General features: G+C 49.3%; 1 protein-coding gene across 1 annotated transcript; it reads right to left on the minus strand.

The window, feature by feature from the left end:
• Positions 1-1,070: 1,070 nt before the first annotated feature.
• LOC117741963 (inhibin beta B chain-like) lies at positions 1,071-4,385 on the minus strand. The gene is made up of 2 exons (XM_034549263.1): positions 3,980-4,385; positions 1,071-1,846 (listed from the first exon to the last, which is right to left on the minus strand). The coding sequence occupies exons 1-2, from the start codon at positions 4,383-4,385 to the stop codon at positions 1,071-1,073; spliced, it is 1,182 nt and encodes a 393-aa protein (XP_034405154.1).
• Positions 4,386-15,655: the final 11,270 nt, after the last annotated feature.

Below are 15,655 nucleotides of genomic sequence, written 5' to 3' on the forward strand. Positions count from 1 at the left end.
AAACCATTTTGTTTACGGGTAAATACTGTACATTGCATAGCTCATGCGGCACTTGTTTCTTTGAGAAGGACTGTGGTGCTCCGTTAAAAAAGGCATTTCAATCTGCAAGTGCTATCAAAGGGTGACGTCAACTAAACGGAGCAATATGGCAACTTTTCACTCGATTTGATCGACTGGAAAGAATCAAATCCGAAGCTGGACGAGGTGCCCGAACGTGAACTCTAACGGATGAACCTGAGGCTCCTCCCACCTCTTAGAGAGGACCTGTTCAACCTGGACCACGAGAGAAAGGCGGCGTCTCTTTGAACCGGACAAAGGCCGGCTCGGTCTGCCGGACCCGTTTGTGTTGTTAGATCTTCAGATTCCAACGGGCCTAAAACACCCAATCGTTCTCTCAAAGCGTCCTTCTGGCAGTGACCTGCCTTGACCTTTGACCCTCACCGTCCAACAAACCAGACTGCATTCAATCTGAGACTTCAAGATAATTCGGTGCTGGAGTTCATAATTTGAGGCGAGAGGTTGAATCAAAGGGAATCAAGAGATCTGTAGAACAAAGCACCATTCCTCCTGGTTGAGGTTAGAATCCAGACAGGAAGTCCACTTGGCCAGGTCTACCTTCCACTCATTGAACCTTCCTTCCTCGTCCCGGATGCGTCCGGATGGAGCAAAGTCTCTCTCAGACGACTCCGGGTCTGAAGTGCTGTACGTTGAAGGTCTAGTCGGATCCACCTCGGGTCTCGCGAGGGTTTAAGTTCTACACCAGAAGAACATCTCTTAAACGAGTGGCGCTTTGTGAAGGCTAGAAGGTCCACAGATCCTCACTATCTTACAGACATGAAGACCTTCGGAGACTGATTGTTCAAGTGGATACTTAAAGATGTGGAAGAGAACTCTTCACTGAAACCACCAGAGAATATAACGCAATATATCAGCAAACATAAATATATATACAAGTTGTTTTGTGTGCATACATGAGAGTGTGTGTGTGTGTGTGTGTGTGTGTTCCCTCCACAGTGCATAAATATTCTGTTTTCATATCCTTTCCGTTGTTGTGACCGTGGACTCTCGAATCAAGCACAGCCGCACTCCTCCACGATCATGTTGGGCACGTCGCGCTTCACGATGTTGTACTCGTCGTCGAAGTAGAGCATGGACATGGTGCTGAGCTTGGTGGGGATGCAGCAGGAGTTCATGGAGCCGGGGCTCATGCCACGCATACGGTACTGGTTCACCACCGCCGTGTGGAAGGAGGAGGCGGAGCTGGGGACGCCCGCCATGTAGGCCGGGCAGTTCCCCTCGCAGTAGTTCCCAAAGTACCCCGAGGGCGCGATGATCCAGTCGCTCCAGCCGATGAGCCGGAAGTCGATGTAGAACTGCTGGCGGCAGCAGAGGCTGCTGCTGCCATCGCACTCCAGCCCCCGCTTGCGGATGCGGTGCTTGCTGTCGGTCAGCCGCGCCTGCACCACCAGGAACGGCCGGTGGGACTCGTCGGCGTGGTCGAGCAGGACGGGCGAGACGCCCCCGGCTTCGCAGCCCTCGCAGCGCACGTCCAGATTCTGGCGCCGCTCGCCCTTCTGGAACACCAGCCGCACGGCGTCCGTCAGCGCGAAGGTGTGCCAGCCGCTGCGCCTCAGCTCCAGCCGCTTCTCCACCAGGTTCCACTTGCTGCCGAGGCCCGGCTCCTGGTAGTACACCTTCACCGTCACCTTCCGCCGCAGGCGCACCTCCAGCGGAGTCGGCAGGAGCTTGAAGTAGAGCCAGAGGGCAGCCCGCGTCACGTACATGTTCTGGTTCCCCTCGCTGGAGATCAGGAAGAACAGGCTGGACTTGGACGTCACCATGTCGTCTGGGGAACAGAGCACATTATTAATTATTATCAAGCTTTGAACGACAACCGGCGGCCAAAAGAGCTGCAAGGAGCTGAAAGGGCGACGCCCCCCTCAGGGTGGCAGCATCGATCCGGCGGACTGTGACAGGAAGCCGTTGGGCTCGCGGCCACTTGGCCTCCGAGTTGGCCCAATATGAGACGAGGGAGGGGCTTAAGAGAGCAGCGCACAAAGCTTCAAAGACGCTGCACTGAATGCTGCCTGAAAATGAGATCTCATGGAGCTGCCCTCCCAGCCCTCCCAGTCCTCCCAGTCCTCCCAGTCCTCCCAGCCCTCCCAGGCCTCCCAGTCCTCCCAGGCCTCCCAGTCCTCCCAGTCCTCCCAGGTCTCCCAGTCCTCCCAGTCCTCCCAGGCCTCCCAGTCCTCCCAGGCCTCCCAGTCCTCCCAGTCCTCCCAGTCCTCCCAGGCCTCCCAGTCCTCCCAGTCCTCCCAGTCCTCCCAGTCCTGACACTGGTGCTCACTTTAAAATGAAGGCCGCTTCTCTGCTTTTATTCTGCTTTTATTTTGCTTTTGTCTCACAGGTCTCACAGGTGTGCAGGTCTCAGCAGACCCCTCACAAGAAGAACAAGAAGCCCTCTGCATGTGTTTCTTCCGCAGAAGAAGAAAGCAGCAGCTGTAACTTCACACTAATATTTATTTCTTGGTTTCTTTCTGAAGATCAACAAGCGATGAATAAATAAAACAACGGATTCTTTCTGAGGACGTCGTGAAGCTTTGAAGACGCTTCTGGAGGAAAATATGAAACGTACTTCAGTGAGTCCCTCAAAACCAAACTAAATATTAGAAATAAACAAAATATTAGAAATTAAAACCTGAAAAAAGAATTAAAAAATGTTAATCACACGCACACACACACACAGCCACACACACACACACTGAATTGTCGTCAATCTGAATTCAGGCCGCACGGTTGGCCGACACAAAAGCTCTGACCTGATACTGAGGGGACCGATTCAACAACCAGGCCATGACACACACACACACACACACACACACACACACAGACATACAGACACACACACACACACACACAGACATACAGACACACACACACACACACACACACAGTGACATACAGACACGCACACACAGTGACACACACACACACACACGCACACACACAGAGAGAGCAGTGTGTCTGTGTGTGTCTGTGTATGTGTGTGTGTCTGTTTATGTGTGTGTGTCTGTGTGTGTGTGTGTGTCTGTTTATGTGTGTGTGTGTGTGTGTGTGTGTGTGTGTGTGTGTCTGTATGTCACTGTGTGTGTGTCTGTGTGTGTCTGTATGTCTGTGTGTGTGTGTGTGTGTCTGTATGTCACTGTGTGTGTGTGTCTGTGTGTGTCTGTATGTCACTGTGTGTGTGTGTGTGTGTGTGTGTGTGTGTGTGTGTATGTCACTGTGTGTGTGTGTGTGTGTGTGTGTGTGTGTGTGTGTGTGTGTGTGTGTGTCTGTATGTCACTGTGTGTGTGTGTGTGTGTGTGTGTGTCTGTATGTCACTGTGTGTGTGTGTGTGTGTGTGTGTGTGTCTGTATGTCACTGTGTGTGTGTGTGTCTGTGTGTGTCTGTATGTCTGTGTGTGTGTGTGTGTCTGTATGTCACTGTGTGTGTGTGTCTGTGTGTGTCTGTATGTCACTGTGTGTGTGTGTGTGTGTGTGTGTGTGTGTGTGTGTCTGTATGTCACTGTGTGTGTGTGTGTGTGTGTGTGTGTGTGTGTGTCTGTATGTCTCTGTGTGTGTGTGTGTGTGTGTGTGTGTGTGTGTGTCTTCTTGAGGACAACAAGTGTCTTCGGCCTCTTTCATGATGAGGAGTTATGACTTCCTTTAATTTGGTCTTCCAGATGTTTCACAGATTCTGTTTTTAGGGTGAAATGAGACGTTCAGGGTCCGGAGCAGCGGGTGTTCCATGGAGATCTACGTCAGCGGATTCTTTAAGAAACAACCTGATGACTAAAGTTAATACTGATTGTATTAAAGATGTCAGATTTCTCTCTGAATCAAAATGTTTTCCTTCAAATAAGTTGTGATTGTTTAATGAAATAAGTTGTGATGAACTCAGTGCACAAAGAGCCGCTTCTTTCCTCGGCTCCTGAACGCACCTTTCTCCGCGAAGCTGATGATCTCGGAGCTCTCCTCCAGCACCTCCTTGCTCATGGGGTGCCCGTCCAGGTTGGGGATCTCCAGCCGGCCGTCCGCGCGCAGCTTCCCGGCGTGCAGCTTCCGCAGCGCCGTCACCATGGCCGCGCGCGACACCGGGTGCGTGATGTTGGGCCTCTCGCGCATCTGCAGCCGGCTCAGGATGTGCCGCTTCACCGCCTCCAGGAAGTCCACGCTCAGCCGGCCGGACTCCGCGTCCTCCGGCTGCGCGGCGCCGCAGGACGCGCAGGTGTCCCGGGACGACGCGTGCGCCTCCGCCTCGGTCGCGGGCGCGGCGGTGCAGCGGACGGGGAGCGCGCGAGCCACGAGGAGGAGGAGGAGTGCCAGTCGGAGGAGACGGACACTCATTTTGGGTTCGAGAGGAGGCACGTTCTCGGGTCGCGGGGCGCGCGGCCCCGAGCGGGTCTCCGTGCGTAACGGGCTCACTTTGGTTACGTCCACTCCAAGATTGCGCGTGCGGGAAATCTGTCCATCACATCATTGTCTTGGGGTCTGATCACGCGCTCCTCTGGTTCTTCCGGTGCCTCCGGTTCCTCCGGTGCCTCCGGTTCCTGCGGTGCCTCCGGTTCCTGCGGTGCCTCTGGACTCTGTGTTGGAGTTTGGGGCAGCTTCACGCGCACGGCATCACTCCGTGCGCATCAGTCCGCGCGTTTATATTCCAACCAGCTGAGAAGCGTCCAGATCCGGATTCATCCTTAAAGTTATAGTTTACTCTCTGAGCGGATTGGAACGCGTCCCGGCGCGGTGCTGCTGCCGGAGTGCCGCTGCGCAATGAAGAGGATGAGGAGGAGGAGGAGGACGAGGAGGAGGAGGAGGTAGAGGAAGAGGAGGAGGAAGAGGAGGAGAGGGAGGAGAGCCAGTGAGCGCACCGAGGAGCGTTTCCATTCTGGCGTCTGAGACCCGGAGCCGCCACACCGGAAAGTTGTTATATAGGGGGGGGGGGGGTATTTATATATCTATAGTAGTCACAAATATGACTTCATAGTACTATATATATCTTATATATAATATAATATATAAATATACGTATCTATATACGTATCTATAGTAGTCAGAAATATCACTTTATAGTAGTATATATGTTATATATTATGTATATAATATATAAATACAAGTATCTTTAGTAGTCAGAAATATGACTTTATAGTAGTATATATGTTATATATAATATTATATATATATAAATATAAGTTTTTTAGTTGAAATCCTTTATCCAGAAGAGCTCAAAGTAATGAAACACCGCCACCTTCAGTCCACATGGAGGAGCTACACGTCTTTAGCTTTCATCTGCTTTAAAACCTGTAAAAATCATTTATACTTATTTATACTTATTAACATTCAAAGAAAGACGGTTTGATTGCAGCTTCTCCAGTTTGAGGGTTTTTCTGGAGTTTAATAATAATAATCTTCGATCTGGAACTAATTTCAGACTTATTTAAGCCTTAAAGATTAATCAAATAATCATAAATGATCTTAAATCATAAAAAGTCTTTTGTATATTTATTTGTTTTCTGCACACGCAAAAAAAACAAAACAGAAAAAATCCATATTAATACATATTTATTTGGTTTCTTCATTCTTCCAACGCATCAATATCACGATATGTGAGTCGACTCCCACACACGCCAAGAGAGTTATGCTGTTGGAATAACAATATGTAATATTGTTCCCGTTCATAAAACCATTGTCAGCGGCCAATCGCTGTCCTCCCTCAATAATGGATGGGCCAATGGCGCTTGGGCATCACAATGGACAACAATGGACTCGCTTGCAGGGGAAGAATAGTCTGTCAAGGGAGAGGGGGCAGAAAAAAGGAAAGGGGAGAAGGGGGGGAAGAAAAAGAGAGGAAAAAAATGTGCGGGTTCAAACCCCGACCCCGGCAGGATTGAGATTTATGATATTCATAATAGAAGTGCATCTATTCGACTGAGATAGTATTGATGTATACATTGTAATTGTATTATCTTTATGAGTATGAGTTGTAATACTTTATGAGTATTGGACAGTCATTAGTCATTTGAAGACAAGAGTTGGAAAACAAAACGTAGAAAAGCAACGTTTTATTTCAATAAATGAGGACAAGATCACATATAATACAACAATATTGGCCACACACAATAATAAAATAAACATATTAGACAACTATATACAAGAGTAATGTCCAGTGTCAGAGGATAATCAAGGAAAAGGTTACTTATTTTTCCTGTTCCTGTAAATTACCCCCTTGTGCCCAGTCTCTGCAGTCCTGAACTGCCTGCATTGTTTGCATGTGTTGGGCTGTACTTTTCTCGTAAGCTTTCTGCAGGGGCAGGAGCAGGAGCAGGAGCAGGAGCAGGAGTCATGGCACCTTGGGACAGGTCACAGGGAGCAGGGGTCGGCCGGAGCACCGACAGGTTACAGGGAGCAGGGGTCGGCCAGAGCACCTTGGGACAGGTCACAGGGAGCAGGGGTCGGCCAGAGCAACTTGGGACAGGTCACAGGGAGCAGGGGTCGGCCGGAGCACCGACAGGTCACGGGGAGCAGGGGTCGGCCGGAGCACCGACAGGTCAAGGGAAGCAGGGGTCGGCCGACAGGTTACAGGGAGCAGGGGTCGGCCAGAGCACCTTGGGACAGGTCACAGGGAGCAGGGGTCAGCCGGAGCACCGACAGGTTACAGGGAGCAGGGGTCGGCCGGAGCACCTTGGGACAGGTCACAGGGAGCAGAGGTCGGCCAGAGCACCTTGGGACAGGTCACAGGGAGCAGGGGTCGGCCGGAGCATCGACAGGTCACAGGGAGCAGGGGTCGGCCGGAGCATCGACAGGTCACAGGGAGCAGGGGTCGGCCGGAGCACCGACAGGTTACAGGGAGCAGGGGTCGGCCGGAGCATCGACAGGTCACAGGGAGCAGGGGTCGGCCAGAGCACCTTGGGACAGGTCACAGGGAGCAGGGGTCGGCCGGAGCACCGACAGGTCACAGGGAGCAGGGGTCGGCCAGAGCACCTTGGGACAGGTCACAGGGAGCAGGGGTCAGCTGGAGCACCGACAGGTCACAGGGAGCAGGGGTCGGCCAGAGCACCTTGGGACAGGTCACAGGGAGCAGGGGTCGGCCGGAGCACCGACAGGTTACAGGGAGCAGGGGTCGGCCGGAGCACCTTGGGACAGGTCACAGGGAGCAGAAGTCGGACAGAGCACCTTGGGACAGGTCACAGGGAGCAGAGGTCGGCCAGAGCACCTTGGGACAGGTCACAGGGAGCAGGGGTCGGCCGGAGCACCGACAGGTCACAGGGAGCAGAGGTCGGCCATAGCACCTTGGGACAGGTCACAGGGAGCAGAGGTCGGCCAGAGCACCTTGGGACAGGTCACAGGGAGCAGAGGTCGGCCAGAGCACCTTGGGACAGGTCACAGGGAGCAGAGGTCGGCCAGAGCACCTTGGGACAGGTCACAGGGAGCAGGGGTCGGCCGGAGCACCGACAGGTCACGGGGAGCAGGGGTCGGCCGGAGCACCGACAGGTCAAGGTAAGCAGGGGTCGGCCGACAGGTTACAGGGAGCAGGGGTCGGCCAGAGCACCTTGGGACAGGTCACAGGGAGCAGGGGTCAGCCGGAGCACCGACAGGTTACAGGGAGCAGGGGTCAGCCGGAGCACCGACAGGTTACAGGGAGCAGGGGTCGGCCGGAGCACCTTGGGACAGGTCACAGGGAGCAGGGGTCAGCCGGAGCATCGACAGGTCACAGGGAGCAGGGGTCGGCCGGAGCACCGACAGGTTACAGGGAGCAGGGGTCGGCCGGAGCATCGACAGGTCACAGGGAGCAGGGGTCGGCCAGAGCACCAACAGGTCAAGGGAAGCAGGGGTCGGCCGACAGGTTACAGGGAGCAGGGGTCGACCAGAGCACCTTGGGACAGGTCACAGGGAGCAGGGGTCAGCCGGAGCACCGACAGGTTACAGGGAGCAGGGGTCAGCCGGAGCACCTTGGGACAGGTCACAGGGAGCAGAGGTCGGCCAGAGCACCTTGGGACAGGTCACAGGGAGCAGGGGTCAGCCGGAGCATCGACAGGTCACAGGGAGCAGGGGTCGGCCGGAGCACCTTGGGACAGGTCACAGGGAGCAGGGGTCAGCCGGAGCATCGACAGGTCACAGGGAGCAGGGGTCGGCCGGAGCATCGACAGGTCACAGGGAGCAGGGGTCGGCCGGAGCACCGACAGGATACAGGGAGCAGGGGTCGGCCGGAGCATCGACAGGTCACAGGGAGCAGGGGTCGGCCAGAGCACCTTGGGACAGGTCACAGGGAGCAGGGGTCAGCCGGAGCACCGACAGGTCACAGGGAGCAGGGGTCGGCCAGAGCACCTTGGGACAGGTCACAGGGAGCAGGGGTCGGCCGGAGCACCGACAGGTTACAGGGAGCAGGGGTCGGCCGGAGCACCTAGGGACAGGTCACAGGGAGCAGAGGTCGGCCAGAGCACCTTGGGACAGGTCACAGGGAGCAGGGGTCGGCCGGAGCACCGACAGGTCAAGGGAAGCAGGGGTCGGCCGACAGGTTACAGGGAGCAGGGGTTGGCCGGAGCACCGACAGGTCACAGGGAGCAGGGGTCGGCCAGAGCACCGACAGGTCACAGGGAGCAGGGGTCGGCCGGAGCATCGACAGGTCACAGGGAGCAGGGGTCGGCCGGAGCATCGACAGGTCACAGGGAGCAGGGGTCGGCCGGAGCACCTTGGGACAGGTCACAGGGAGCAGGGGTCGGCCGGAGCACCTTGGGACAGGTCACAGGGAGCAGGGGTCAGCCGGAGCATCGACAGGTCACAGGGAGCAGGGGTCGGCCGGAGCACCTTGGGACAGGTCACAGGGAGCAGGGGTCAGCCGGAGCATCGACAGGTCACAGGGAGCAGGGGTCGGCCAGAGCACCTTGGGACAGGTCACAGGGAGCAGGGGTCAGCCGGAGCATCGACAGGTCACAGGGAGCAGGGGTCGGCCGGAGCACCTTGGGACAGGTCACAGGGAGCAGGGGTCAGCCGGAGCATCGACAGGTCACAGGGAGCAGGGGTCGGCCGGAGCATCGACAGGTCACAGGGAGCAGGGGTCGGCCGGAGCACCGACAGGATACAGGGAGCAGGGGTCGGCCGGAGCATCGACAGGTCACAGGGAGCAGGGGTCGGCCAGAGCACCTTGGGACAGGTCACAGGGAGCAGGGGTCAGCCGGAGCACCGACAGGTCACAGGGAGCAGGGGTCGGCCAGAGCACCTTGGGACAGGTCACAGGGAGCAGGGGTCGGCCGGAGCACCGACAGGTTACAGGGAGCAGGGGTCGGCCGGAGCACCTTGGGACAGGTCACAGGGAGCAGAGGTCGGCCAGAGCACCTTGGGACAGGTCACAGGGAGCAGGGGTCGGCCGGAGCACCGACAGGTCAAGGGAAGCAGGGGTCGGCCGACAGGTTACAGGGAGCAGGGGTTGGCCGGAGCACCGACAGGTCACAGGGAGCAGGGGTCGGCCAGAGCACCGACAGGTCACAGGGAGCAGGGGTCGGCCGGAGCATCGACAGGACACAGGGAGCAGGGGTCGGCCGGAGCATCGACAGGTCACAGGGAGCAGGGGTCGGCCGGAGCACCTTGGGACAGGTCACAGGGAGCAGGGGTCGGCCGGAGCACCTTGGGACAGGTCACAGGGAGCAGGGGTCGGCCAGAGCACCTTGGGACAGGTCACAGGGAGCAGGGGTCGGCCGGAGTCTTCTCTCCTCTTGGGGGCGTTTGAGTCATAATTACATCATAAACTCATTTATAAAGGGATTTGAAGGGAATTAAATCGCGACTAGAGACACATCGTCTAACATACAGACCCACAAGTGGCGTTTATGGGTTCGCAAGAGTCTTGTGTCTCAGGAAATATAATTATGTTGGGGTGTTACTTTTGAAGTTCTATATGATATTAAGCTTTTTCCGAAAAAAATAAATGAATTGGAGGCTATGGGAGATATTCTTCACAGCAAAAACTCAGTCACTCATGAACAGGTGCAGCTAATCGGACCAGTCTCACACTTATTCTGGTTTTAGGTACTCTTTCTTTCTCTCTCTCCCTCTCCCTCTCTGTCTCTCTTTCCCTCCCTCTCCCCTCTTTCTTTCTCTCCCTCTCTCTCCATCTCTCTCTCTGTCCTCTCTCTCTGTCTGTCTCCCCCTCCCTCTTTCTTTCTCTCTCTCCCTCTCCCTCTCTGTCACTCTTTCCCTCCCTCTCCCCTCTTTCTTTCTCTCTCTCTGTCCTCCCTCCCTCTCTCTCTGTCTGTCTGTCTTTTTATACCCCTCATTCTCTCCTTGTCTCTCTCCATCTCTATCTGTCTCTCTCCCCTTCTGTCTCTCTCTCTCCTTTCTTGGATTGTAATTCATCTCTTTTTTTCATTTTACAATTTTACATTTTCAGCAGCTTTCTAGTATTATATATTTCCGTCATTGATGCTCTTGCAGCAAACTCAATAACCTTTTCCCAGCCGGTCCGGTTCTCCCGGCCGCCGTGATGGAAGATTTCTACGTTTGATCGGGAGGAGAGTTGAAGTTCAAATTAATCATTTGCAATAAACAATCTTCAAAAGAATCAAAGCTGTCTTTATTGTTTATTATCTTGCAAGCGGAAGAACGTTCCTCAGTGTCTCAGTGATCGATGGGAGGAGCTTCAGTGCACCTCCTTATTCATACATACAGAGGGTATCTAGCTGGGCATGTATATATAACATCAGAAGAACACACCTGCTGTACCCTGAACGCACCACTAGAGGAAGCTCTGGAGTCTGTCCTCACCCACAATGCAGTTCACCTGCAGATGAGAGTTGTTACCCCTGATTTATGATCCATCATCATTTAAAAAGCATCATAGTCCTCCAGCAGAACTTAATATAAGAAGCATGTAAACACATTTTAAAAAGTGTGTAATACTTTTTAAAGGTTAGTTTAGTTTTTGTTTCAAATCCATCAAAATGGATTTAAAAGTAAAAAGTTCTCCAACATCCAGATCCTCTTTATATTTTAGGTTGATTTAAAAATATGTTTTCTGCCTGAAACAACATAACTTTAAGCTCAGTGATGTTGATATTTTATTAGAACATGTGTTTCATAATAACGGATTTATGACTCTGAGTGGATCAATGTGACTCTAATCCACTCTATTTTAACCCCTCACTGTTAAGCTAATGGGTACATTATTATTGATCCATTAGACCGGGTCAAAGATCACTTTGAGTCCATTCTGCACTAAACAGCTGAAGTGACTCTACAAGCTCAATAGGCACCACGACCTTTGACCTTTGACCTCACAAAACAACATGCAGCGACAAGTTGTCTGTTTTCTGTCTGTTTTCAGCCTGTATTCTGTCTGTTTTCTGCCTGTGTCCAGCCTGTTTTCAGCCTGTTTTTTCTACCTGCTTTCTGCCTGATTTCTGTCTGTTTTCTGCCTGTTTTCACCCTGTCTACTGTGTTTTCAGCCTTTTTTATGCATTTTCAGCCTGTTTTCTGTCTGTTTTCTAATTGTTTTCTACCTCTTTTCTACCTGTTTTCTGCTTGTTTTCTGGCTGTTTTCTACCTGTTTTCTGCTTGTTTTCTAATTGCTTTCTAATTGCTTTCTGCCTGTTTTCTGCTTGTTTTCTGCCTGTTTTCTGCTTGTTTTCTGTCTGTTTTCTAATTGTTTTCTGTCTGTTTTCTACCTGTTTTCTGCTTGTTTTCTAATTGCTTTCTGCCTGTTTACTACCTGTTTTCTAATTGTTTTCTGCCTGTTTCCTAATTGTGTTCTGCCTGTTTTCTACCTGTTTTCTACCTGATTTCTGCCTGATTTCTACCTGTTTTCTACCTGATTTCTGCCTGTTTTCTACCTGATTTCTGCCTGTTTTCTGCCTGTTTTCTAATTGATTTCTGCCTGCTTTCTGGCTGTTTTCTACCTGTTTTCTGCCTGTTTCCTAATTGTTTTCTGCCTGTTTTCTACTGGTTTTCTGCCTGTTTTCTACCTGATTTCTGCCTGTTTTCTGTTTGTTTTCTAATTGATTTCTGCCTGCTTTCTAACTGTTTTCTAGCTGTTTTCTGCTTGTTTGTTTTCTAATTGTTTTCTGGCTGTTTTCTACCTGTTTTCTGCCTGTTTTCTGGATGTTTTCTAATTGTTTTCTGCCTGTTTTCTACTTGTTTCTAATTGATTTCTGCCTGTTTTCTGGCTGTCTTCTACCTGTTTTCTGCCTGTTTTCTAATTGTTTTCTGCCTGTATTCTACCTGTTTTCTGCTTGGTTTCTGCCTGTTTTCTAATTGTTTTCTGCCTGTTTTCTACCTGTTTCCTAATTGTTTTCTGCCTGTTTTCTACCGGTTTTCTGCCTGTTTTCTACCTGTTTTCTGCTTGGTTTCTGCCTGTTTTCTATCTGTTTTCTGCCTTTTTTCTGCTTGGTTTCTGCCTGTTTTCTAATTGTTTTCTGCCTGTTTTCTGCTTGTTTTCTAATTGCTTTCTGCCTGTTTTCTGCCTGTTTTCTGCTTGTTTTCTGGCTGTTTTCTATCTGTTTTCTGCCTTTTTTCTGCTTTTTTTCTGCCTGTTTTCTGCTTGTTTTCTGCCTGTTTTCTGCTTGTTTTCAGCCTGTCTTCTGTGTTGTCAGCCTTTATTCTGCCTTTTAAGCCTGTTTTCTGTCTGTTTTCTAATTATTTTCTGCCTGTTTTCTGCTTGTTTTCTGTCTGTTTTCCAATTGTTTTCTACCTTTTTTCTACCTGTTTTCTAATTGTTTTCTGCCTGTTTTCTACCTGTTTTCTGCTTGTTTTCTAATTGCTTTGTAATTGCTTTCTGCTTGTTTCCTGCCTGTTTTCTGCTTGGTTCTCTGCCTTTTTTCTACCTGTTTTCTGCTTATTTTTTAATTGTTTTCTGCCTGTTTTCTGGATGTTTTCTAATTGTTTTCTAATTGATTTTTGCCTGCTTTCTACCGGTTTTCTGGCTGTTTTCTACCTGATTTCTGGCTGTTTTCTGCTTTGTTTCTGCCTGTTTTCTACCTTGTTTTCTGTCTGTTTTCTGCCTGTGTTCTACCCTTTTTCTGCTTGTTTTCTGGCTGTTTTCGACCTGTTTTCTACCTGCTTTCTGCCTGATTTCTGTCTTTTTTGTGCCTGTTTTCAGCCTGTATTCTGTGTTGTCAGCCTTTTTTCTGCCTTTCAAGCCTGTTTTCTGGCTGTTTTCTAATTGTTTTCCGCCTGTTTTCTACCTGTTGTCTACCTGTTGTCTACATTTTCTGCCTGTTTCTAATTGTTTTCTGCCTGTTTTTTTACCTGCTTTCTGCCCGTTTTCTGCTTAATTTCTGTCTGTATTCTACCTTTTTGTTTTCTACCTGTTTTCTGCTTGTTTTCTGTCTGTTTTCGACCTGTTTTCTAATTGCTTTCTAATTGTTTTCTGCCTGTTTTCGACATGTTTTCTGCCTGTTTTCAGCCTGTCTTGTGTTGTCAGCCTTTATTCTGCCTTTAAAGCCTGTTTTCTGTCTGTTTTCTAATTGTTTTCTGCCTGTTTTCTACCTGTTTTCTGCTTGTTTTCTGCCTGTTTTCTGCCTGTCTTCCAATTGTTTTCTACCTTTTTTCTACCTGTTTTCTAATTGTTTTCTGCCTGTTTTTTAACTGTTTTCTGGCTGATTTCTAATTGTTTTCTGCCTGTTTTCTAATTGTTTTCTGGCTGTTTTCTACCTGTTTTCTGTTTGTTTTCTAATCGCTTTGTATTTGCTTTCTGCCTGTTTTCTGCTTGTTTTCTGCCTGTTTTCTGCTTGTTTTCAGCCTGTCTTCTGTGTTGTCAGCCTTTATTCTGCCTTTTAAGCCTGTTTTCTGTCTGTTTTCTAATTATTTTCTGCCTGTTTTCTGCTTGTTTTCTGTCTGTTTTCCAATTGTTTTCTACCTTTTTTCTACCTGTTTTCTAATTGTTTTCTGCCTGTTTTCTACCTGTTTTCTGCTTGTTTTCTAATTGCTTTGTAATTGCTTTCTGCTTGTTTCCTGCCTGTTTTCTGCTTGGTTCTCTGCCTTTTTTCTACCTGTTTTCTGCTTATTTTTTAATTGTTTTCTGCCTGTTTTCTGGATGTTTTCTAATTGTTTTCTAATTGATTTTTGCCTGCTTTCTACCGGTTTTCTGGCTGTTTTCTACCTGATTTCTGGCTGTTTTCTGCTTTGTTTCTGCCTGTTTTCTACCTTGTTTTCTGTCTGTTTTCTGCCTGTGTTCTACCCTTTTTCTGCTTGTTTTCTGGCTGTTTTCGACCTGTTTTCTACCTGCTTTCTGCCTGATTTCTGTCTTTTTTGTGCCTGTTTTCAGCCTGTATTCTGTGTTGTCAGCCTTTTTTCTGCCTTTCAAGCCTGTTTTCTGGCTGTTTTCTAATTGTTTTCCGCCTGTTTTCTACCTGTTGTCTACCTGTTGTCTACATTTTCTGCCTGTTTCTAATTGTTTTCTGCCTGTTTTTTTACCTGCTTTCTGCCCGTTTTCTGCTTAATTTCTGTCTGTATTCTACCTTTTTGTTTTCTACCTGTTTTCTGCTTGTTTTCTGTCTGTTTTCGACCTGTTTTCTAATTGCTTTCTAATTGTTTTCTGCCTGTTTTCGACATGTTTTCTGCCTGTTTTCAGCCTGTCTTGTGTTGTCAGCCTTTATTCTGCCTTTAAAGCCTGTTTTCTGTCTGTTTTCTAATTGTTTTCTGCCTGTTTTCTACCTGTTTTCTGCTTGTTTTCTGCCTGTTTTCTGCATGTCTTCCAATTGTTTTCTACCTTTTTTCTACCTGTTTTCTAATTGTTTTCTGCCTGTTTTTTAACTGTTTTCTGGCTGATTTCTAATTGTTTTCTGCCTGTTTTCTAATTGTTTTCTGGCTGTTTTCTACCTGTTTTCTGTTTGTTTTCTAATCGCTTTGTATTTGCTTTCTGCCTGTTTTCTGCTTGTTTTCTGCCTGTTTTCTGGATGTTTTCTAATTGTTTTCTGCCTGTTTTCTGCTTGTTTTCTAATTGATTTCTGTCTGCTTTCTACCGGTTTTCTACCTGTTTTCTGGCTGTTTTCTGCTTGTTTTCTAATCGCTTTCTGCCTGTTTTCTGCTTGGTTTCTGCCTGTTTTCTAGCTTGTTTTCTGCCTGTTTTCTGCCTGTGTTCTACCTGTTTTCTGCCTGTTTTCTGCTTGGTTCTCTGCCTGTTTTCTACCTGTTTTCTGCTTGTTTTCTGCCTGCTTTCTGCCTATTTTCTGGCTGTTTCCTAATTGTTTTCTGCCTGTTTTCTAATTGTTATCTACCTGTTTTCTGCTTTTTTCTAATTGCTTTCTGCCTGCTTTCTACCTGTTTTTTTCTTGGTTTCTGCCTGTTTTCTGGCTGTTTTCTGCTTGTTTTCTAATTGCTTTCTGTCCGTTTTCTGCTTGGTTTCTGCCTGTTTTCTACCTTGTTTTCTGCCGGTTTTCTACCTGTTTTCTGCTGGTTTTCTAATTGGTTTCTGCCTGTTTTCTACCTTGTTTTCTGGCTGATTTCTAATTGTTTTCTGCCTGTTTTCTAATTGTTTTCTGGCTGTTTTCTACCTTTTTTCTGCTTGTTTTCTGCCTGTTTTCTAATTGTTTTCTACCTTTTTTCTACCTGTTTTCTAATTGTTTTCTGCCTGTTTTCTATGTGTTTTCTGGCTGATTTCTAATTGTTTTCTGCCTGTTTTCTAATTGTTT

The sequence above is a fragment of the Cyclopterus lumpus genome, chromosome 2 (genome assembly GCF_009769545.1).
Source record: "Cyclopterus lumpus isolate fCycLum1 chromosome 2, fCycLum1.pri, whole genome shotgun sequence".
NCBI lineage: Eukaryota > Metazoa > Chordata > Actinopteri > Perciformes > Cyclopteridae > Cyclopterus > Cyclopterus lumpus.

Bases quoted from the DNA above. Each gene is read 5' to 3' on its own strand.
- LOC117741963 (XM_034549263.1), bottom strand. From the start codon at position 4,385: ATGAGTGTCCGTCTCCTCCGACTGGCACTCCTCCTCCTCCTCGTGGCT. The intron at 1,847-3,979 runs GTGCGTTCAGGA...TCTGTTCCCCAG, and splicing joins CATCAGCTTCGCGGAGAAAG to ACGACATGGTGACGTCCAAG.